Source organism: Capsicum annuum, chromosome 12 (genome assembly GCF_002878395.1).
Source record: "Capsicum annuum cultivar UCD-10X-F1 chromosome 12, UCD10Xv1.1, whole genome shotgun sequence".
In the NCBI taxonomy this organism is placed as follows: domain Eukaryota; kingdom Viridiplantae; phylum Streptophyta; class Magnoliopsida; order Solanales; family Solanaceae; genus Capsicum; species Capsicum annuum.
The window spans coordinates 169,943,152-169,967,961 of record NC_061122.1 but is presented as its reverse complement, the minus strand read 5'-3'; the positions used below and the strand labels follow the sequence as shown (position 1 = coordinate 169,967,961).

The window sequence follows — 24,810 nt, the reverse complement described above, 5'->3', positions numbered from 1 at the left end:
TCAGTTGCCGCGAAAAATGAATGGCCAGTAGTCATTCTGGCTAACCTAGTGGCCAATGCAACTGCAGCTAGGATTTGGGACTTCACCTGAGTGAATCCTCCATCCTTCCTTGGCTCTAAGGTAGATGAGGACCCTCAAGAATTCATTGATCAGGTTCAGAAGGTGACAGATATCATAGGGGTGACTATTGTTAAAGTATTGAGCTAGTTGTATATCATTTATAGGACTTGGTTCAAACAGTGGAAGTCAGAGAGGTCAAATGATGTAAGTCTTATGGAGTGGAAGGAGTTTGTCACTGCATTCTTTGACAGATTCTTTCCCCAAGAGCTTAAAGAGGCTAAGGTGCTATAATTCATCAACCTCAGATAGGGAAATATGATATGTCCCTCATGTGGTTGCAGATAGCAGAGCCAAGATGAGTAAGTTTACTCAATTATCCAGATATGCCCCTCATGTGGTTGCAGACAGCAGAGCCAAGATGAGTAAGTTTGCTTCAGGGGTAAATGATAGCATGGTAAATGAGTGAAGATCTGTCATGCCAAATAGTGACATGACTTTAGCCAGGCTTATGACTCATACTCAGCAGATAGAGGAGCAGAAGATTAAGTAGAGGGAAAATCAGAATAAGAAAGAGAAGACAGGTAGTTTCAAATTCTCTCAGCCTAAATCAGAAAGAGGTAACCATGCCCAGTTTCGTCCTGTCATTAGTTCTAGCTCCTTCTTTAGCCAGTGCTTTAGCTCTAAATTTCAGAGATAGAGCGCCAGGCTCTAAGTCTCAGGTCAGTGTCAGTAATGCCCAAACTAATCCCCTTTGTCAGACTTGTGGTAAGAACCACAAGGGTGCTTTTATAGCTGGCAGTGATGTCTATTTCGGTTGTGGCAAGCCAGGCCACAGAGTCAGAGACTGCCCTCAGTCAGGTTATCAGACTCATCTCCACTCCTTAGCTCAATCCAATCACCTGAATCAGCAGGGTGCCACCACCAGTGCTACTAGTGGGCAACGCCCAAATCATCTCTATGCTCTTCAGTACTGATAATATTAGGAAAATTCTCTTGATGTAGTTACTGGTGCATTAGAGATATTTCATGTGCATTTTTATGCTTTGCTAGATCAATGTGCTTCCTTGTCTTTTGTTACTCCCTATATAGCAGTTGATTTCGGAGTCAGTCCCAAACTTCTAGTAGAGCCCTTTTCAGTCTCTACCCCAGTGGGTAAAACCATCATAGCCCAGCGGGTATATAGGAACTGCCTGATTATGATATTTTAGAAAGTCACTTCAGCAGACTTAGTTGAATTAGATATGACTGATTTTGATGTCATTCTCAGTATAGATTGGTTTCACTCCTGCTATGCCACAGTCGATTATAGAAATAGAATAATCCAGTTTTAGTTCCTAAATAAACCCATCCTTAAGTGGAAGGGTAGTATTTCAGCGTTTAGAGGTCAGCTTGTTTCTACCTTTGGGCAAGGAAAATGATATCTAAGGGATGTGTCTATCATCTTGTTCATGTTAAGGATTCCAGTTCTGAAACTCCCAGTCTTGAATCTATTCCACTTGTGAATGAATATTCAGATGTCTTTCCCAATGATTTTTCAGGAACTTCTCCTGAAATGGAAATAGACTTCAGCATTGATCTTCTTCTAGATACTCAACCTATCTCTATTCCTCCATATAGAATGGCACTAGTAGAACTCAGAGAATTAAAAGAACAGTTGAAGGATCTCCTAGATAAGGCATTCATCAGGCCCAGTGTTTCCCCATGGGGTATTCCAGTATTATTCGTGTGCAAGAAATACAGTTCTCTCAGGATGGGTATAGACTACCATTAACTTAATAAGGTCATGGTCAAGAACAAGTATCCTCTACCCAGAATCAATCACTTATTTGACCAACTTCCGGGCTCCAACTATTTTTCTAAGATAGGCCTCCGATCCGGCTATCATCAGCTCAGAGTTAGAGAATGTGACATCCCTAAAATAGCTTTCCATACTCAGTATGGTCACTTCAAATTCTTAGTTATGTCTTTTGGTCTTACCAATGCCCGAACAGCTTTCATGGACTTGATGAACCGTGCGTTCAAGCAGTACTTGGACATGTTCATCATAGCCTTCATAGATGATACCTGGTCTATTCCTACAGTGAGCGCGATCATACAGACCATCTAAGAATAGTACTTCAGACTCTCAGAGATCATCAGTTGTTTGCCAAATTTAGTAAGTGCGAATTTTGGGTAAGGTCAATAGCATTCCTTGGTCATATCATTTTGGGTGATGGCATTAGAGTAAATCCTCAAAAGACCAAAGTAGTAAGAAACTAGCCTTGCCATGTCTCCCCATTAGATATCAGGAGTTTCTTGGGTTTGGCTAGCTATAATAGATGGTTTGTTGAGGGATTTTCTTATATTGCATCCCCTGTGTCTAGATTGACTCAGAAGAAAGTCAAGTTTTAGTGGTCAGATCTTTGCAAGATTTTTTAGGAGTTGAAGACTCGACTCACATCAGCTCCAGTCTTAGCTCTTCTAGATGGTTCAGATGGGTTCGTAGTGTATTGTGATACATCCAGAGTGGGTATAGGTTGTGTCCTCATGCAGCATGGTAAGGTCATAGCCTATGCCTCCAGACAGCTTAAACCCCATGAAAAGAATTATCCTACTCAGATCATGAGTTAGCAGCCGTAGTCTTTGACTTGAAGATTTGGAGGCATTATCTCTACAGAGTTCATGTAGATGTCTTCATAGATCATAAGTCTTCAGTATGTCTTTTCTCAGAAAGATCTCAATATTCGTCAAAAAAGGTGGCTAGAGCTTTTGAAAGATTATGACATGAGTGTCCTCTATCATTCGGGCAAGGCCAATGTAGTGGCTGACGCTCTCAGTATACTGTCTATGGGTAGTATTGCTCATGTGGATGACAGTAAGAACAAGTTAGCTTAGGAAGTACATCAGCTTGCCAGACTAGGCGTTCGCTTAGTTGATACAGATGAGGGTGATATATGGATTTAGAGTAGTTCAGAATCATCTCTAGTTTCTAAGGTAAAAGAAAAGCAAAATAGAGATCCCAGCCTTTTCAAGTTAAAAAAGTTAGTCCAGAATCAGAAAATAAAGGTTTTCTCCCAAGGGGGAGATGGTGTTCTTTATTGTCAGGGTCGTCTCTGTGTCCTAGGTGTAGATGACTTAAATTAGTGAATTCTTGCAGAAGCGCATGGTGCGCGCTACTCTATTCATCCAGGGGCCACAAAGATGTACCGCGACTTGCGGTAAGTCTATTGGTGAAGTGGGATGAAGAAAAATGTTGTAGAGTTTTTGGCTAAGTGCTCTTTATGTCAGCAGGTGAAGATAGAGAATCAGAATCCTAGTGGTCCTATGTAGGAGTTCATTATTCCTACTTGGAAGTGGGAAGAAGTGAACATGGACTTCGTGATGGGTTTGCCTCGAACTCGTCATCAGCATGATTCAGTTTGGTTCATTATAGACAGGATGACCAAATCATCCCATTTCCTTCCAATTCATACCTCTTAGTTAACCGAGGATTACGCCAGACTCTACATTAGGGAGTTGGTCAGATTACATGGTATTCCGTTATCTATTATCTCAGACAGAGGTACCCAGTTTACCTCTCACTTTTGGAAAGCATTCCAAAAGGGTCTTGGTACCATAGTTCATCTCAGTACAGCCTTTCATCCTCATACAGATGGTCAAGCATAAAGGACCATTCAGACTTTAGAAGATATGCTAAGGGCATGTGCAATCGATTTCAAGGGAAGTTGGGATGACCACTTACCTTTGATTTAGTTTGCATACAACAACAGCTATCAGTCTAGTATTTAGATGGCTTCATTCGAAGCTCTTTACGGTAAGAGATGTAGATCTCCAATTGGTTGGTTCAAAGTTAGTGAGGCCTCAGTCCTAGGTCCTAACTTAGTATTTGATGCCTTAGAGAAAGTCCAGTTTATCAGAGAAAGACTCCGAGCTGCTCAGAGCCGACAGAAGTCTTATGCAGATGTTCGTAGAAAGGATCTCGAGTTCGAGATCGGTGATTTTGTCTACCTAAAGATTTCTCCCATGAAGGGACTAAAGCGGTTCGGCAAAAAGGGAAAGCTCAGTCCTTCATATGCCGGTCCCTTCAAAATTCTCAGTCACTTTGGTAAGGTAGCTTATGAGCTCGAATTTCCTTCAGATCTAGCCTCAGTTCATCCAGTCTTTCATGTCTCTTTGCTCAAGAAGTGCATAGGTGACCCATCAGTTGTAGTCCCTATTCAGAGCATAGATATTCAGAACAACCTCTCTTATGAAGAGATTCCAGTTGAAATCCTAGCCTATCAGACTCGTAGATTAAGGATAAAGAAGTCCCTCTAGTTAAACTTCTTCAGCGAAATCAGTCCATCAAGGGAGCTACTTGGGAAGTAGAAGTAGATATGCATACCAAGTATCCTTACCTGTTCTCCTCCAACTCAGATCAAACTCAAGGTAACATTTCTCCTTAAGCTTACTCAGTTCCATGTTCAGTGTTCATCATAAACTTGGTATTCAGTTTCATGCTCATGTTCCCATTATAAACTTGGTATCAAGTACCATTGCATATTCAGTCATGCATCAGCTCAGTTATATAATTATGCATCAGACATGCATTCTCATTGTGAGAAACATAGTTCATCAGAACACTCAGTTATGCATTCATGAATCAGTTACACATGCATCAGATATGTATTTTCAGTATTATATGTTAGCTTGTCAATCATGTCAGTCATGAGATCATGCCAGTTATTCATGTTTAGTATGTACGTCAGTTGTCTTTTCTCCCCTCTCAGTTAGTCTCATTAGAGGATGAATGTTCTTAAGGGGGAGATATTGTAATACCCCATACTTTTTTCTAGCTAATTTCATCTCAAGAATGTCTAGTATTATCTTATAAATTGAATGATGATTATTCTACGAGGAATTTTCAAGAATTTTACTTTTTTTCATGTGGAAAATTCAATAAGCTTTCCATCGATATAAACTTCACCTAAATCCGATGACCAGGTAAAAAGTTATGACTATTTCATGTTCCCGTCATAAAACAGCGCCATATTGGTCAGTGGCGTCCGCGCCACAAGCTAAAATGGCAATTGTCCTTTTCCAGTGTCTCAGCATGATTTTCTCCGCGAGTCCCAAAGTTCCAGGTCGGAAAAAAGGGGCAACGTGATGTCTCCGTGTCGCGCCATCCCTCAGTTTCCCAATTTTCAAATTCCAGTGACATGAAGCAATAGCGACGCGTTGCGCCAGGGGTCCAATTCGGAAAATTTTTACTAAAATTACAAGATGCGTCAATGGTTAAAAGGGTCAATTTCCCACCCCTATTTAAGCCCTTTAACACGTGATTTAGCTATTCTTCACAAAAAATATACTAGTTTCTCTCAAGTTTCTCTAAACAAAAAGTTAGGGTTTCTATTGGGGATTCGAATTCAAGAAGGTTTCACCGTAAATCCTCACAAAATCATGAACAAAGGTATGCATAGTATTCATTCATGGACTCCTTTCGTCCAAGAAGCCCAAGAATCCTTTTTTTCTAAATTCAAGTTTATGGATTTTCTTATGAATTTCATGATTGGGTTGCTCTTGTTCATATGGATAATGAGAAATTAAATTCTACTCCATGTTGGGTGATAAATTCTATGTGGGTTAAATTATTAAAGATATAGATTCACGCAAACCTATAACTAAACCCTTGAATGATGAAATTAGAATTGAACCATGATGTTTAATTATTGTACAATGATGTTTACATGTACCATGCCTACAATATGTTTGATTAAATGCCTAGATGAAGGAAAAGTGCCTAACTAGCATGATACCATGAAATCCCCATGTATGTACAAGTTATGCCTATCATATGTTTTCATGAAATGCCTCTATAAATGTATTATGGATTATGATGTTAGTTATATGTTCAAGTAAGTTATGCTTGGTCAGTTTTCTTTCATCGATTCTTGGGGGTACTCGTACCCAAAACATTAGCTGTGTGCCTAGAGCCATGTTATGTTTTCACGATACTCTCAGTCAAGCTATGAATCCTTAGACTTCAGATAGTGTTATGACTCAGGAAATCTCCATGATCTGATGAACTCAATCAGTTATTAGATATCAGTAGTATTACGTCAGGCAGCGTAACTTTGTAACTCAGACCATGTTCAGCTCAGTTAATTATGTTCAGAGTCTATTCAGATGGGAGTAGGAATTAGCACCGAGTGAACCCAAGGATGGGAACACACACTATCAGATGATTGTGTGATTCTTAGAGGTAATCCTTGCATTCCAAAACTATGTAGCTAGCATAGAATGAGACATCAAAACTGTCTGATAAGGGTTGATGAGGTGGATAAGTATTGTCAGATAAGGGCCCCACCATTCTCTTTTGGGGACACTAAGTCAGATGAGGGTCACCCACAACTTGTCCTAACCAGTGGCGCGGTATTGACACTCTTCCAATTGGGGTTACAGATTAGACCCCAACTCAGCCATAATGGTATATTAAGGGCATATCGATTAGATAACTACTTCCCACAGTTTTATGTTCCAAAATCAGGACTGTTAGATATAGTCAACTCAGATATAGTACAGAACTCAAATAGTTCTATCATATTCAGGACTGTCAGATACAGTCACTCATGTTATCAGTTATATTTAGATTCAGTATTCATGTTATCACAGTATTAGTGTCAGTTGTTATGTCTCATGAATGTATTCTCACACGCATGATAGTTAGTCAGTTATTATTATTGTTCACGTATATGAACCCTATGAATTCAACCTACCTCATATGAATACCAATATATTTAAAGTACTGACGCATTTGCTCTATGGTATCTTATACCATAGGTTCAGATATCCACAGACAGAGTTAGAAATGAGTCCTCATATTTTGAGGACATGGATATTTCCCTATTATCTCATTAATTGGTTTATTAGTTGGAGTTAGTTGGGAACATGTCCCATCAACTCCTTACTCAGACAGTTCAGTCAGTTAGAGGATATCTAGACTATCATGTTTCAGACTTCAGTATGTTCAGTTTTGTTTTGGGTATTTTATTACCCCACACAGATGTTATATCATTCAGATCATGTTCAGCATTGAACCTTATGGCCTTTCAGTTCATGTTTTCGCATTATAAAGTATTTTATGCAGTATACAGGTACAGATATCAGCCATGGGTTAGCTTGTGGTCCTTCAGGGTCATGAGCACCGTGTAGCATTTCTGGTAGATTTGGGGTGTTACTATATTATATATGGGCTAAATGGTCTGATTTTTTAAATATGGTAAAAAATTGCCAACTCTAGTTCTAACCAAATATTTGAATTTATCTTTTGACATAACTATTGTGTTTATATGTTTCAATTCTCCAAAATTTAAACTATTGTATTTCGTGGCATAATCCCGCATGATTATTAAACTATTTTGGGGTTTTGTGGCTGCCGCTGCTCTTGTTGATCAACTCCAAATCAAGTGTTGGGAATACAACAGTTTATTGGCATGTTAGGCGGTTGGAGGCTATTTGTATTTCCAAACCCAAGTTGTCCGCTTGGGAATCTGTGTCCAAACACACTTTAGACACCCAAGATAGAGCTAAACCAAAACCCTCTTTTAGGCATCAGCCTAGGACAACCCAATGCTCGAGGAATTATTGGACCCATTAGAAAACCTGTCCTGCGTCTATTGGCCCTAAGCCAATTACAGATGAATAATATCTATGTGTTGAATAAATATATGTTATTTAATCCAATCTATTATCCTTTGGGGGTAAGGAAGGCTTACTTTGTTTGCTTTCGCATAAGGATGCCTCAATCATCCACCAATTGAGGTAAAAGTTAAAGCGATCCAGGCAAGAGATTAATGATTAATCGATTTGGATGATTGGATGATTTCCCAGACGATGTCTTATGAGTATAGAGCACAGTTATACAGACATCACTCGATCATCAACAGATGTCTCATATGACAAGAAGTGGACAAAGTTAAGAAAGCGAAGGCCGATGAAGGAACATCTAGGAGCTACTATCCCTTGCACGGGACATTGTTCTTTTTCTCATGTTATTTTCCCTTTCCCTAAAGAATTTACCCTTTTTGTGCAACTTTTGTAAGCATTTATGCCCTTCATTTATACCTATGGAGATTTTAGGGGGATAATGGATTGGTTTTAAAAAGCATATACTTCCTTCTAATACTTTAGGTCAACCCTTGGTTCAAAAGGTTACCCAATTAGGATGCACATTTATTACAATATGCTTGTGTGATATAACTTAATTATGTGATTATACGTGTTATGTTGATTGTAATCAAAGGAGAATTGATCCAATCCCATTTTCAAAGAACACCCCTAAGTAAAAGTCCAACCAAACATACTTCAGGTCTGTTAAGTCTCTCAGAAAAGTCCACAATCATTTTTAAAACCTCCTAAAAGCTCGCTAACATTTCAGAAAGGTTGACTATGGACTCAGAATAAGCCATCATATATTTTAACTATGAAGGTCCTGATTTTTTCTCCATGAGATACGTAGGCAGCCTTTCGGCCCTGCCCCTATCTTCAAAAACTCTATTGTCCTCACTTTCTTGAAGGAAGAAGAAGAATTGAACCTTCCTGACAAATTTAACTTATCCATATCATTGAAAAAAATCCAGTTCATTGAAATTCTCAAGTTATCATTACTCCATGGATCAATTATCATGAGATGAGAAACAACTTTATGTGTTTACTTCTTGCCTTAACATTTTACTACGCTTATTACTAACAGAGTCTTAACACATCAGCTTTTGTGTTGTTTAACTTTGCAGGTAATAGAAACTATTCTATGTTGACAAATGAACCTACTTCACTAGATCAAAGTGAATAAGAGATTCTCCTCTTGACTATAGCTTTGTTACAAGAAAGGAAAAATGATTAGTAGTAAAACTGGACTCTACCGGTTATTTTTTATTTCTAAACCTATAAGAAATGGTCTAGAGGATGGAATAGTGGAAAATATGATGCTATCATGGAAGAATTTTTAAAGAAAACTGGAATCAAAGAGGATGAATTAGAGGAAACATTGCTAAACTAGAATTCCACTTCACTTATTACTCCCCGATCAATAGGTAATAAAAATTTAAAACTTGTCAATGTCATTTCATTTCAAGGGCTAGATGAACAAAGCAAAGTGAATGATGATGAATAGAAAGACCATGATGAGGAGTAGTTAGTAAAAGATATAGAGGAATTTGAAAAACAAGAGGAGCCTAACCTGGAAGAAACTGGAATAGTTAACCTGGGTGATCATGATGAAATCAAAGAGACAAGTGTTAGTGTTCACTTAGCAGAGGCATAAAAAAGAGAACTCATTCGCTTACTGCAGGAGTACATTGACATATTTGCTTGTTCCTACAATGATATGCCGAGATTGAGCACTAATATCATGTCACATAATTTACAATCATTCCCGAGTTTAATCCAGTTAAGCAAAATGTGGAGATTCACGCTGAACTTAAGTTTAAAGATCAAGGACTAAGTGACGAAGCAAATTTAGTCTAAGGCTGGTCACAAAATATTTGACATGGCTAGACAATAGTGTCCCAGTGCCAAAAAAAGATGGCAAATATGAATTTGTGTTGACTACAGAGATTTGAATAAAGCCAGTACTACAGATAATTTTTTGCTACTCAATATCCATATCCTTATCTATAATTGTGCGAAGCATGACATGCAATTTTTTGTGGATTGTTTCCATGGGTATCATCAGATATTAATGGATGAATAAGATGACTCAATTACCCCCACAAAACCATAACTTAGTATATAAAACTTGCCCAGTGATGCGATAGGCACTGCGTCGCAACGATCGGGTTGATGCGATCACCGATATATCACTTTGATGGTGCTGATGTGATAGCCAACACGACACATCTAGATCGTGTTGGCTTACTGTTTTGGTTATCCAAACATAACTCAAACGATGTTTGGAAATTCTGAAACTCACCCGAGATGACCTATAGATAACCCTGATCATGAATTAATTTAAAAATCAACAATCTAAGGCCTGGAAGATCATAAATGATACCATTGAAACATCGAGGCCAAAATTAGACTAAGTGTCAACACTTAGCTAAAATTTTCTAAGTTTAGGACCTCTTTTGTCATGCTATAAAGGACTAAAATGGGCTAGAAATTTATGGGGTCTTACAATATCTTCCCCTTAGGAACATTCATCCTCGAATAAGACTGACTGAACTGTGAGGAACTAGACTTACACTGACATGTATAATTGAAGCATGACTGAATTTTGGAGATATGACACATAACTGAATTGTTTCATAAATGCATGAATGATATGAGAATGTTATGCAGCTGTAATTGAGCATGGAATATAGTAAATCTAAGGAAGGTTGTTACCTTAGGCTGAGTCTGAGTTTCCAGAGAAGAGGTGAGGATACTTGGTTCGCATGTCTGTGCTTCCTAAGTAGCTCCCTCAACGGATTGATTCAGCCAAAAAACTTTGACCAAAGGACTTCTTTGTTCCTTAGTCTGCAAATCTGATGAACAAGGATTTCGACTGGGACTTCCTCATAAGAGAGGCTATTTTGAACATCTACACTCTCTATAGGGACTACAAATGTTGGGTCACCTATGAACTTCTTTAGCAAGGAGACGTGAAACACTGGGTGCACTGATTCTAAGTCTGCAGGCAACTCAAGTTCATAGGCTACCTTTCCGAAACGACTCAAAATCCTATAAGGACCAACTTATCGGGACTAAGCTTCCCATTCTTACCAAACCTCTTCACTGTAATGCCCCGCACTTTCCTAAGCTAGAAAACGAACCGTTATTCGTATATGTGAAAACCCTAATTTTGTAAGCCATATTTGGGCACCTAAATTACCAAGAGTACCCTAGTTATAAGAGAGCTTATGATGTGTTAAGTGTGGTTATATGAGTCACTTAAGGTATTACAAGCTAAGAGTTTTGAAATCCATCAAGTTTTAGTGTTTGAATGCGCAAGGGTCATCTTTGAATTAGCATAACTTGATAAATATGTGGTATTTCTGCATATTTCTACCCACAAAATTATAGAGAATCGAATTAGCTTTCCAACAATACCAATTTCACCAAAATCCAACACCCGAGCTAGCAGTTATGGCTTGGCGAAGTAGGGTGCGTCGCCTAACCAATCGCACATGGCCACTGGAAAGCATATGCGATAGCATATGCGGCGCCTATGTAAATATAGGTGATATCATATGCGGCGCCTATGTAAATATAGGTGATATCATATGCGGCGCCTATGTAAATATAGGTGATATCATAGGTGGCGCATATCTAATGGTTTCAAGTGACTTAAATACTCCGTTTTTGAGTTATTTTGAGGGCAATTGAGTCTTTTGGCACTCCTTACACACCCCTAAACTTAACCTTACGAATTTAATAGATTCTAAACACATCATAACCCTATTATCAGTCTAAGTTCATCATCCAAGAGCACTAAAGGAAAAAAAAAACTAGGGTTACACAATCAACATTGAGGGTTCAATCTTTCAACGAATCTGTTACCATAAAGGTATGTGGGGATATAAACAAGAATACCGTTTCGTTCTTGAGCCCAAAGTTTGCATTATTTTACAAGGATACATGATTTTTACATGTTTTATCATGAATTTAAAGTGATAAATCTTATCCTATGTTGTTGTTCAAGATACTATGATTATTTTGAATGTTTAGAAAATAAACTCCATGAGTTTGAGATTATTGTTATAATTAAAGGCTGAAATTTTTTAGATTTCCGTATAGACTATGCATGCTTGTGATATAAAGCATAAATATTGAAATGTTTTGATTAAGTATCGGTATAAGGGTCATTAACCCACATTGAGATTGTTGTTTTGAGAATTTATGTGCTACATGTATCCATGTTTAGACTATTTTTGATGAAGTATAGAAAGATTTGACCTTTTGGTCACAACAGAGTTAAAATCCACTTTATGAAACGAGTTACGAATTTTATCATTTATTTAACTTAAGAAATATGAGATTACACTTAAAGTGGATTTTTCTTGAGATTTTTGAGCATAGTATTGGGAGTAGTATTTAGCACCGAGTTGGGTATGTTACTACGGTTTCCTACCCTAGAACTACGTGCCACCGTAGGTTGAGACACTGACTTCCACTATATGTGGAAAATTGAGATAGTGATCACTGAGATGAGATTGTTCTACACCGATGGCAAGGGTAGGACAACCCTAACCTTCCGGGGTCAAGTCGTGGGACATCATGGGTGATCACATGGTATACATGTCGGTTAGAAGAATCTCCCAAAGAGTCGTCCCTCATTCTTAGATTGATTTTACTGATTTAAAAGAGATTTGAAATGCAGATTTATGATGTATTCAATATTCCAGATTTCACTAAGATTGCTTGATGAGAGAATAAGAAAAAAATCTTGATATTTGGATTAAGTGTAATGGCTCATGATATCCAGATTGGCATGTTTTACCATTCATTGTGTATGATTTCATATTTTAGATTTCTTTCAAGCTTTATGAGCCATTTACAAATGCCCTGCATGATTTGGAAAAAAAAACTTAAGACATGATCATTAAATATATATATATATATATGCATATAAATATGTTTATTCCTGACCCACATGTTCGCATGTGGGCTATATTTTCCCTATAATGTAGGTTCAGGTGCTCATTCCCAGGTTTGACCATGATTATTCGAGTACGTTGATCTACATCCTCTACAGTGGTGAGTCCTCATGGTCCGAGGACTAGTTATTCAGATTTCCTCATTTACTTTGAGTCGTTCAGTTTAATTCTTGAGTTCGGGTCAGTTGGGGTTTGTCCCAATGGATCATGGATATACAATTTAGTAGAGGCTTGTCAGACTAGATAGATAGATTGATCAGATTTGTCAGAGATGTCATATTTTGTTACTTTTCGTATTTCATTCGTATTGTAGTATGATATTAGGGAGGATATTTAGATTTTTTGATTATGATGACTTTGATTATAAGTGTTGAATGGTATAAAAATGGCTAAAAGGGTTAGTTTGGGGCTACTTGTAGACTTAAGCACCGTGTGACGCCTCAGGGCCCATTTTCGGGGCGTTACAAACTTGGTATCAGAGTTTAAGGTTATTGGAGTCCTAGGGAGTCTGACAAGCTGCGTTAAGTAGAGTCTTGATCATCAGTATGTAGAGCGCCACATCTATAAGCAAGAGGCTACAAAATATTTTAGAAAAAAAAGGGTCATTTCATTCTTTCAGAAGTCTATCGTGCTTACAATTGTTCCCTTTCAGCTATTAATTTGTGCTCTCGTCTTTCAAAATATGCCTCATCGCCGAGCTAGAATTAATAACGCGGGTCAGCAACCTCAGCCTGCTGAGCCCCTGAATGAGAATGTATCCCACGTTGAGTTCAGGGCAACCTTTCAGGCGCTTGCCCAAGCTGTTACCGCCGACATTCAAGCCAACCAGGCCCCGGTTCCTCAACAACAAGGAGGTGACTTAGCTACCATAAAAATCCATGACTTTATGTGGATGAATCTGCCAGAGTTTTATGGGTCCAAGGTAGGTGAGGATCTGCAGTTGTATCTGGAGGAGATAATGAAGATCACACAGGTAATGCACGTGTCTGAGGAGGAGAGTGTTGAGTTAGCATCCTATATATTGAAAGACCTTACGTATGACTGGGTGGTTGCATGGAGAAAGGGTAGAGTAGAGGATGTTGCTCCTATGACTTGGCAGGAGTTCCAGGATGCATTCCTGGATAAATTCTTTCCGCTAGAGTTGAGAGAGGCAAAAGTAGAGGAGTTCATGAACTTACGGCAAGGCTCCATGAATGTTAACGAGTATTGCTTGAAGTTCAATCTGTTAGTAAAATATGCCCCAAATCTGATAACCGACAACCGAGCCAGTATGGGTAAGTTCTTGACAGGGGTGTCAAGCTATGTGGTTAAGGAGTGTAGATCAGCTATGCTTAATAGTGAGATGAATCTTTCCAGACTGATGACCCATGCCCAACAGATCGAATCAGATAAGATAAAAGAGAGGGATAGAGTAAAGGGAAATAAGAGAGCCAGATCCGAGCAACCTACTTATGGTCAGAACAGATCGCAAGGAGGGAATTGTTCTCAGTTTTAGAGTCGCTCATCTATGCCAGCACCATCGTCAGCTAGTGCTCCAGCACTTAGAGGTAGGCAAAAATAGGGAAACAGGTCTTTTATGTTCGGATCTCAGAATACTGTGAGTAACTGGCCTAACCGTCCACCATACACTAGGTGTGGTAAGGATCACGGGGGTAAGGTCAGAAGGGCTGCTATGGATGTGGCTAGGAGGGCCACGGTTTTAGAGATTATCCTCATACCAGATAGGGGAACTGTGATGTTCGCCCCAGGCTCAGACTGCTAGCGCTCCAGCTCCTGTAGCTCTTCCAGCTCCTACTCATGGTACTTCTTCTAGTACTGCTGGCGGTCAGCGCCAGAACAGATTTTATGCTTTGCCTTCCCGTCAAGAGCAGGAGGACTCCCCCGATGTTGTTACTGGTATGCTTTGTGTGTTTCAGTTTGATGTTTATGCGTTGTTGGACCCTGGGTCCAGTTTTTCATATGTGACACCTCTGGTTGCTGTGAATTTTAAAGTGAGTCCCGAGATTGTCTCTGAGCCCATCCTAGTTTCTACCCCTATGGGTGAGTCCATTTTTGCTCGAAAAGTGTACAAAAAGTGTCCTGTTTCTATTCTTCATAGAGTTATGTTTGCTGATCTGATGGAGTTAGACATAGTAAATTTTTGATGTTATTCTGGGTATAGACTGGCTTCACTATTGTTATGCATCCATAGACTGTCGTACCCGTGTAGTTAAGTTTCAGTTCCCTAGTGAGTCTATTATCGAATGGTCTGGTGATTCCGTATCTCCCAAGAGTCATTTTATCTCATATCTCAAGGCTAGAAAGTTTATTTCCAAAGGGTGCATTTATCACCTAGTCAGAGTTAAAGACACTAAGTCTGAGACTCTAACTCTCCAGTCAGTTGACGTTGTTAATGAGTTTCCCGATGTATTTATGGAAGATCTTCCAGGGTTACCTCCTGATAGAGACATAGAATTCGAGATTGATCTTCTTTCGATAATCAGCCCATTTCCATTCCTTCATATCGTATGGCACCCGCAGAACTTAAGGAGTTGAAAGAGTAACTCAAAGATCTCTTAGATAAAGGTTTTATAAGTCCAAGTGTGTCTTCTTGGGGTGCACCTGTCCTATTCGTGCGAAAGAAAGATGGCTCTTTACGCATGTGCATTGACTATCGCCAGATTAACAAAGTCACTATCAAAAACAAGTATCCCCTTCTAAGAATAGATGATTTGTTTGATCATTTGCAAAGTGCAAGTTACTTCTCAAAGATAAACCTTCGCTCTGGCTATCATCAACTCAGAGTTAGGGAATATGACATCCTGAAGATAGCCTTCCGAACACGTTATGGTCATTTTGAGTTTCTTGTTATGTCCTTCGGGCTAACTAATGCCCCAGCAGCTTTTATGGACCTCATGAATCGAGTGTTTAGGCCATATTTTAATATGTTTGTCATAGTGTTTATAGACGACATTCTGGTATACTCCCGTAGTGAGAATGAACATGCAGATCATCTCTGTATCGCCTTGTAAACCCTTAGAGATCATCATTTGTTCGCCAAATTTAGTAAGTGTGAATTTTGCCTAAGGTCAGTTGCTTTTCTGGGTCATATTATTTCTTTCGAAGGTGTTAGAGTTGATCCCCAGAAAATAGAAGTTGTTAGAAACTGGCCTAGACCTGTCACACCGTCCGACATTAGAAGTTTCTTGGGTCTAGCTAGCTATTACCGCCGTTTTGTTGAAGGTTTCTCCTCTATAGCATCTCCTATGACACGGTTGACCCAAAAAAAAAGTGAAGTTCTTGTGGTCCGATTCTTGTGAGAATAGTTTTCGGGAGTTGAAGACTCGACTCACTACAACCCCTATTTTGACTCTGCCTGATGGCGTTGATGGTTTTATGGTATATTGTGATGCTTCTAGAGTTGGTTTGGGTTGTGTACTGATGCAGAGAGGCAAGGTTATAGCCTATGCCTTGAGAAAACTGAAACCCCATGAGATGAATTACCCCACCCATGATCTTGAGTTAGCTGTTATTATGTTTGCTCTAAAAATCTGGAGACACTAGTTGTATGGTGTTCATGTTGATGTTTTCACTGATCATAAGAGTCTGCAGTATGTTTTTACCCAGAGAGAGTTAAATCTTAGGCAGAAAAGGTGGTTAGAGTTATTCAAAGACTAAGATATGAGTGTGTTGTATCACCCGAGAAAGTCCAATGTAGTGACGAACGCCCTTAGCAGGATGTCTATGGGTAGTGTTTCGCATATTGGAGAAGGTAAGAAGGAGTTGGCTCGTGATGTGCATCGGTTGGCTAGGTTGAGAGTTAGGTTGCTTGACTCCGCTGAAGGGAGTATGTTAGTACAAGGTAGCTCCGAATCCTCCTTGGTTTCGGAAGTAAAGGAGAAGCAAAACTTAGATGCTAGTTTGGTCAGACTGAAAGAATCGGTCAAGGACCAAAAGGTGGAGGTTTTCTCCCAAGGGGGAGATGGTGTGTTGAGATTGCAGGATAGATTATGTGTTTCGAATGTCGAGGATTTGAGATAGAGAATTATAGCTGAAGCGCACGGTGCGCGATATTCTATTCATCCTGGTGCCACCAAGATGTACCGCGACTTGCGAGAAATCTATTAGTGGAGTGGTATGAAGAAGGATATAGCAGCATTTGTGGCTAAGTGTGCAACGTGGCAACAGGTTAAGGTAGAACACCAAAGACCTGGTGGTATGATGCAGGAGTTTGGTATTCCCACTTGGAAGTGGCAGAAGATAAACATAGATTTTATGATTGGTTTACCTCCTTCCCGACACCATCATGATTCCATTTGGGTTGTTATGGATAGATTGACTAAGTCTGCAAACTTCTTGCCTATGCATACTTCTTATACTGCTGAGGATTACACTAGATTGTACATCCGGGAATTAGTCAGATTGCATGGAGTTCCTTTGTCCATCATTTTAGATAGGGGTACTCAATTCACTTCGCAGTTTTGGAGAGCTTTTCAGAAGGGTCTTGGTACCCAAGAGCATTTAAGTTCTGCTTTCCATCCGCAGATAGATGGTCAGGCTGAAAGGACCATCCAGACCTTAGAGGATATGTTGAGAGCGTGTGCTCTTGACTTTAATGGAAGTTGGGATGAGAATTTACCGTTGATAGAGTTTGCTTACAATAATAATTTTCACTTTAGCATTGGCATGGCTCCATTTGAGGCTTTGTATGGGAGGAAATGTAGGTCACCCATAGGTTGGTTTGAAGTGGGTGAAGCAGCCGTGAGAGGTCCTGATTCATTCTTTGAAGCTATGGAAAAATTCAAAGTGATTAGAGAAAGATTAAAAACCGCACAGAGTCGTCAAAAGTCGTATGCTGATGTGAGGAGAAGAGACCTTGAATTTGAAGTTGGGGACTTGGTGTATTTGAAGATTTCACCCATGAAGGGAGTGAAGAGATTCGGAAAGAGGGGGAAACTTAGTCCCCATTATGTTGGCCCCTATAGAGTTCTTAGCCGTGTTGGTAAGGTAGCGTATGAGGTTAAGTTGCCTTCAGAGTTATCTTCCGTTCACTCTGTCTTCCATGTATCCATGCTTAGGAAACATGCTGATGATTGTGTTGTTGTAGATCCTTCAAAAAACCCTGATGTGCAAGATTGTCTTTCTTTTGAGGAAGTTCCTATTGAGATTTTAGATCACCAAGTCCGAAGACTAAGGAACAAAGAAGTTCCCTTGGTCAAGGTATTGTAGCGAAACCAATTCGTTGAGGGTGCAACATGGGAAACTGAGGTGGATATACGATCCAAGTACCCCCACCTATTTTCCATAAGCTCTGATCAAGCCGAAGGTACCATTCTGCTTTAAATCATTCCTTTTCTATGCAGAATTGTAGTAGTTCAGCAGTTATTTTATACTATTCAACTGTGATTTCATGAGTGATGCACCCCTTATTGTGTCTGAAATGTAGAATGAAATAAAGGCAAGATTAGCAAGTTGCTTCAGTTGTGTACCCTTCATTTTCTCTTTACTCTTAGTATACCCAGAGTCATTCGAGGACAAATGTCCCCAAGGGGGAGATATTGTAATGCCCCGCACTTTCCTTATCTAGAAAACGAACCGTTGTTCGTATATGTGAAAACCCCAATTTTGTAAGCCATATTTGGGCACCTAAATTACCAAGAGTACCCTAGTTGTAAGAGATCTTATGACATGCTAAGTGTGGTTGTATGAGTCACTTAAGGTAGTACAAGCTAAGAGTTTCGAAATCCATCAAGTTTTAGTGTTTGAATTCGCAAGGGTCATCTTTGAATAAGCATAACTTGATAAATATGTGGTATTTCTGCATGATTCTACCCACAAAATTATAGAGAATCGAATTAGCTTTCCAACGATACCAATTTCACCAAAATCCGACACCCGAGCTAGGAGTTATGGCTTTACAAAGTAGAGTGCATCGCCTAACTAATCGCACATGGCCACTGGAAAGCATATGCGATAGCATATGCGGCGCCTATGTAAATATAGACAATATCATATGCGGCGCCTATGTAACTATAGGCGATATCATATGCGGCGCCTATGTAAATATAGGCGATATCATATGCGGTGCCTATGTAAATATATGCAATATCATATGCGGCGCATATCTTATGGTTTTAAGTGACTTAAACACCCCGTTTTTGGGTTATCTTGAGGGCAATTAAGTCTTTTGGCACGCCTTACACACCCCTAAACTTAACCTGAAGAATTTAATAGATTCTAAACATATCATAACCATATTATCAGTCTAAGTTCATCATCCAAGAGCACTAAAGGAGAAAAATAACTAGGGTTACACAATCAACATTGAGGGTCAAATCTTTTAACGAATCTGTTACCATAAAGGTATGTGGGGATATGAACAAGAACACCCTTTCATTCTTGTGCCCAAAGTTTGCATTATTTTACAAGGATACATGATTTTTACATGTTTTATCATGAATTTGAAGTGATAAATCTTATCCTATGTTGTTGTTCAAGATACTATGATTATTTTGAATGTTTAGAAAATAAACTCCATGAGTTTGAGATTATTGTTATGATTAAAGGCTGAAATTTTTCAGATTTCCGTATAAATTATGCATGCTTGTGATATAAAGCATAAATGTTGAAATGTTTTGATTAAGTATCACTATAAGGGTCATTAACCCACATTGAGATTGTTGTTTTGAGAATTTATGTGCTACATGTACCCATGTTTAGACTATTTTTGATGAAGTACAGAAAGATTTGACCTTTTGGTCACAACAGAGTTAAAATCCACTTTATGAAACGAGTTACGAATTTTATCATTTATTTAACGTAAGAAATATGAGATTACCCTTAAAGTGGATTTTCTTGAGATTTTTTAGCATAGTATTGGGAGTAGTATTTAGCACTGAGTTGGGTATGTTACTACGGCTTCATACCCCAGAACTACGTGCCACCGTAGGTTGAGACATTGACTTCCACTATATGTAGAAAATTGAGATAGTGATCACTAAGATGAGATTGTTCTACACTGATGGCAAGGGTAGGACAGCCCTAACCTTCCGGGGGTAAGTCGTGGGACATCATGGGTGCTCACATGGTATACATGTCGGTTAGAAGAACCTCCCAAAGAGTCGTCCCTCATTCTTAGATTGATTTTACTGATTTAACAGAGATTTGAAATGCAGATTTATGATGTATTCAATATTCCAGATTTCACTAAGATTGCTAGATGAGAAAATAAGAAAAGAATCTTGATATTTGGATTAAGTGTAATGGCTCATGATATCCAGATTGGCATGTTTTACCATTCATTGTGTATGATTTCAGAATTTAGATTTCTTTCAAGCTTTATGAGCCATTTACAAATATCCTGTATGATTTGGAAAAAAAACTTATGACATGATCGTTAAATATATATATATATATGCATATAAATATGTTTATTTCATGCAACCTCATGTACTCGGTACATATTCCATGGTACTGACCCACATGTTCGCATGTGGGCTACATTTTCCCTATAATGTAGGTTTAGGTGCTCATTCCCAGGTTTAACTGTGATTATTTGAGCATGTTGATCTACATCCTCTACAGTGGTGAGTCCTCATGGTCCAAGGACTAGTTATTCAGATTTCCTCATTTACTTTGAGTCATTCAATTTATTTCCTGAGTTTGGGTCAGTTGGGGTTTGTCCAAATGGCTCATGGATATACAGTTTAGTAGAGGCTTGTCAGACTAGATGGATAGATTGATCAGATTTGTCAGAGATGTCGTATTTTGTTACTTTTCATATTTCATTCGTATAGCAGTATCATATTATGGAGGATGTTTAGATGTTTTGATTATGATGACTTTGATTATAAGTGTTGAATGGTAGAAAAATGGCTAAAAGGGCTAGCTTTGGGCTAATTGTAGCCTTAAGCACCGTGTGACGCCTCGGGGCCTATTTTTGGGGTGTTACATTCACCCTCTTTCCATGATCAACTATACTTTCTTTAAGGTATCAAACACCAATTCAGGCCCCTCTACCGCGGCCTTGACTACTTCAAACCAACCAATGGGAGATCTACATATTCTCTCATAAAGAGCCTCAAATGGAGCCATCTGAATACTGGAATGATATCTGTTATTGTATGCGAACTCAATCAAAGGTAAGTGATCATCCCAACTGCCCTTAAAGTCAATGACACACGCTCTCAACATGTCTTCTAAAGTCTAAATGGTCCTTTCTGCTTGACCATATATCTGAGGGTGAAAGGTTGTACTAAGGTGAACTTAGCTACCAAGACCCTTTTGGAAGGCTTTCCAAAAGTGAGAGGTGAACTGCATACCTCTATCTGAAATGCTAGACAATGGGACATCGTGTAACCTAACCAACTCTCTAATATAGAGCCGGGCATAGTCCTCGTCTGAATAAGAAGTATGAACTGGAAAGAAATGGGAATGATTTGGTCATCCTATCTACAATGAACCAAATTGAATTATGTTGATGACGAGTACGAGGCAAACTTTTCACAAAATCTATGTTAACTTCCTCCCACTTCCAAGTGGGAATACTGAACTCCTACATAGACCCACTAGAATTCTGATGTTCAATCTTAACCTACTAACACGTGGAGCACTTAACTACAAACTCTACAATATCCCTCTTTATCCCACTCCACCAATAGATTTCCTGCAGGTCGCGGTACATCTTAGTGGCCCCTGGATGAATAGAGTAATGCGCACCATGTACTTTATCAAGAATTTGTTGTCTCATGCCATCCACACATGGCATATATATCTTACCCTGGCAATGCAACACACCATCTCCCCTTAAGAGAAAGTCTCTACTTTCTGGTCTCTGACTGTCTCTTTCAGTTTAACTAAACTAAGATCTCTGTTCTGATTTTCTTTCACCTTGGAAACTAAAGAAGGCTCCGAACTATTCTGCCCCCAAACACTTCCCTCAGTCGAATCAACCAAACGGACACCTAGTCTAGCCAGCTGATGAACTTCTTGGACTAACTTCTTCTTACCATCCTCAAAGTGAGCAACACTACCCATGGACAACCTACTGAGAGCATCTACCACTACATTGGCCTTGCCCGAATAATACAGAACACTCATGTCATCATGTTTCAACAACTCTAACCACCTCTTTTGATACAAGTGCAAGTCTTTCTGTGAAAATAAATACTGCAGGCTTTTGTGGTTTGTGAATACATCAACATGCACCCCATACAAATAGTGCCTCCAAATCTTTAAGGCAAACACAATAGTTGCTAATTCAAGATAATAGGTGGGATGATTTTTTTCATGGGGATTAAGCTGTTTAGAGGCATGGGTCACAAGCTTACCCCTCTACATCAAAACACACCCCAAGCCAACTCTGAAAGAATCACAATATACAACAAATCCGAATAAATCATCGGGCAAAGTCAAAATTGGGTTGTAGTGACTCAAGTCTTCAACTCCTGAAAACTCTTCTTACAAGAGTCTGACCACTGAAATTTAACTTTCTTCTGAGTCAATCTGTACATGGGGGATGCAATAGATGAAAACCCTTCAATAAACTATCAGTAATAGCTAGCCAAACCTAAGAAACTCCTGACATCTGACAGGGAGATGGGTCTGGGCCAATTTCTCACTACTTCAATCTTTTGAGGATCAATGCTAATGCCATCACCAAAAATTATGTGACCAAGGAAAGCTACTGACCTTAGCCAAAATTTGCATTTACTAAATTCAGCAAACAAACTGATGGGCTCTGGGAGTCTGCAATACTATTCTGAGATGGTCTGCATGGTCATTTTTCTACGGAAGTAAACAAGAATGTCATCGATGAATACTATGATGAACATGTCCAAGTACTGCTTGAACACGCGATTTATCAAGTTCATGAAAGGTGTTGGGGCATTGGTAAGACCAAATGACACGACTAGAAACTCAAAGTGACCATATCGAGTTCTGAAAGCTATTTTTGGAATGTCACATTTTCCGACTCTGAGCTGATGATAGATGGATCTGAGGTCTATCTTAGAAAAGTAACTGGCACCCTGAAGTTGGTCAAACAAGTCATTGATTCTAGAAAGTGGATACTTATTCTTGATGGTGACTTTGTTCAACTGACGGTAGTCTATACACATTCTAAGAGAACCGTCTTTCTTTCACACGAATGGAAATGGTGAACCCTAAGTATATACTCTAGGTTTGATAAGTCATTTGTCTAAGAGGTCTTTCAACTGCTCTTTTATCTCTTTGAGTTCAGCTGGAGCCATTTTGTATGGCGGAATAGAGATAGGTTAAGTATCAAAAAGAAGATCCATTCCAAAGTTAATTTCTCTTTTGGGAGAAACTCTAGGGAGATCTTTGAAAAACACATCAGGAAATTCACTTGCTGCTGGAACTGACTCAAGATTAAGAGTCTCGAAACTAGAGTCTTTGACTCGCACAAGATGATAGACACACCCCTTGGATATCATTTTTCTTGCTCTAAAGTATGAAATGAGTTGACCCCTAAATTCTGAAGTACTACCCCTTCATTCTAGGACAGGTTCATTCAGGAAATGAAAATATACAACTCTGTGTCAATAATCAACTGAAGCATAGCATGAATGAAGCCAATCCATGCCAAGAATGACGTCAAAATCTGCCATCTCTAGCTCTACAAGGTCTAGTGAAGTAACTTTTGAGAAACCATAAATGAACAGTTCCTATATACCTGCTGGGCTATGATAGATTTACCCACTGGGGTAGAGACTGAGAAGGGCTCTATTAGGATTTTGGGACTGATTCCGAAGTTGACGGCTATGTAAGGAGTTATAAAGACAGAGAAGCTCCAAGATCTAACAAAGCATAAACATGTAAATGTAAACTTGTAACGTCCCAGTGACCATATCAGGAGAACTTTCCTGATCCTGTCGAGACTGGAGTACATAGATTCTATTTTGGCGCTACCCACTAGTGGCACTAGAAGCGGCACCCTGCTGAGATGGGCGACTGGACTAAATTGGGGGACGGTTATGCTAACTCTGCGAATCCACCTGAGGACATTCTCTGATTTTATGACCTAGCTTACCACACCTGAAACACTCATCGCTGCCAGCTCTGCAGACACCCTGATGGTTCTTCCACACTTCTAACAAAGAGGATTTGTTCGGCCATTGTTCACACTACCCTGATATTTATAGCCTGGCACCCTATCCTTATTATTATTTCTGAATTTAGGCACCGGAGCACTGTCTGATGACGGAGCTGGGACTGAAGACTTCAGGTGGAACTGAGGACGATTACCACCCTCTGACTTAGGCTGAGCAAAACTAAAGCTACTTGTTCTAGCCCTCTTTCTTTTCCTCTCTTTCTCCTTAGTTTTTTATTCCTCAATCTGTTTATCATGGACTATCAATCTAGCCAAGTCCATCTCCTTAATCAGCATTATGGTCCTACACTCCTTGACCACACTATTAGATACACCAGACATGAACTTGCTCATCTTAGACCTACTATCATCTACCACATGAGGAGAATACCTGGCCAACTGAGTAAACTTTAGGGAATACTCTTTCACACTCATGTTTCCCTGTTTTAGATTAATGAACTCTAACACCTTAGATTCCTTTAACTCCAACAGGAAGAACCTATCAAGAAAGGTAGTAGCAAACTCCTCCCACTCTATAGGCCCTGCATCTGCGCCCCTATCTACCTTCCACAGCTTAAACTATGTATGAGCCACATCCTGCAATCGATAGGCTGCTAACTCAACACTCTCACTAGCGGTTACCCCTATAATGTCTATTACCTTCTGCACCATGTCAAGGAATTTTTGTGGGTCCTATTCAAACTTAGACCATGAAAATAAAGAAGGGTTCATTCAGGTGAAGTCCTGAATTCTAGCTACAGTATTATTGGCCACTAGGTTGGCCTGAACGGCAGTTGGTCGAATATTTTGAGTTGCCACAGAATGGGCTAGAGTGGTGAAAATTGCTCTGAATTCTGCATAAGAAATGTGCTCATTCAGGGGATCTTCCTGAACGAGCGGAGGTGATGCCTAGTTTCTATTCTTTTTACGTCAGTTTTTCTGTGAGGTATGTTCTGTAAATCAAAGGAAAAGTTGGATTAGATAGAGAGTTTAACTTGATCTCATGCTCACTTGAACGATATAAACACCGAAAGAAGGGAACTTTTTCTTGAAATGCCTCATAGCCTC

At 39.3% G+C, this 24,810-nt stretch overlaps 1 protein-coding gene across 2 annotated transcripts in view; it reads right to left on the bottom strand.

Annotated features, from left to right (window-relative positions):
* The window catches only part of LOC107850915 (small RNA degrading nuclease 5), a 57,450-nt gene that overhangs the window by 10,639 nt on the left and 22,001 nt on the right, over positions 1–24,810 (bottom strand). Inside the window, exon 6 of one of the 2 annotated variants that reach the window (XM_016695747.2) lies at positions 9,197–9,280. The exons of the other annotated variant lie outside the window; for it this stretch is intronic. Coding sequence (XP_016551233.2) covers positions 9,212–9,280 — 69 coding nt within the window. The 3' untranslated portion in view covers positions 9,197–9,211. Of the gene's footprint in view, positions 1–9,196; positions 9,281–24,810 lie in introns of those variants that run through there. 2 annotated transcript variants of the gene reach the window in all.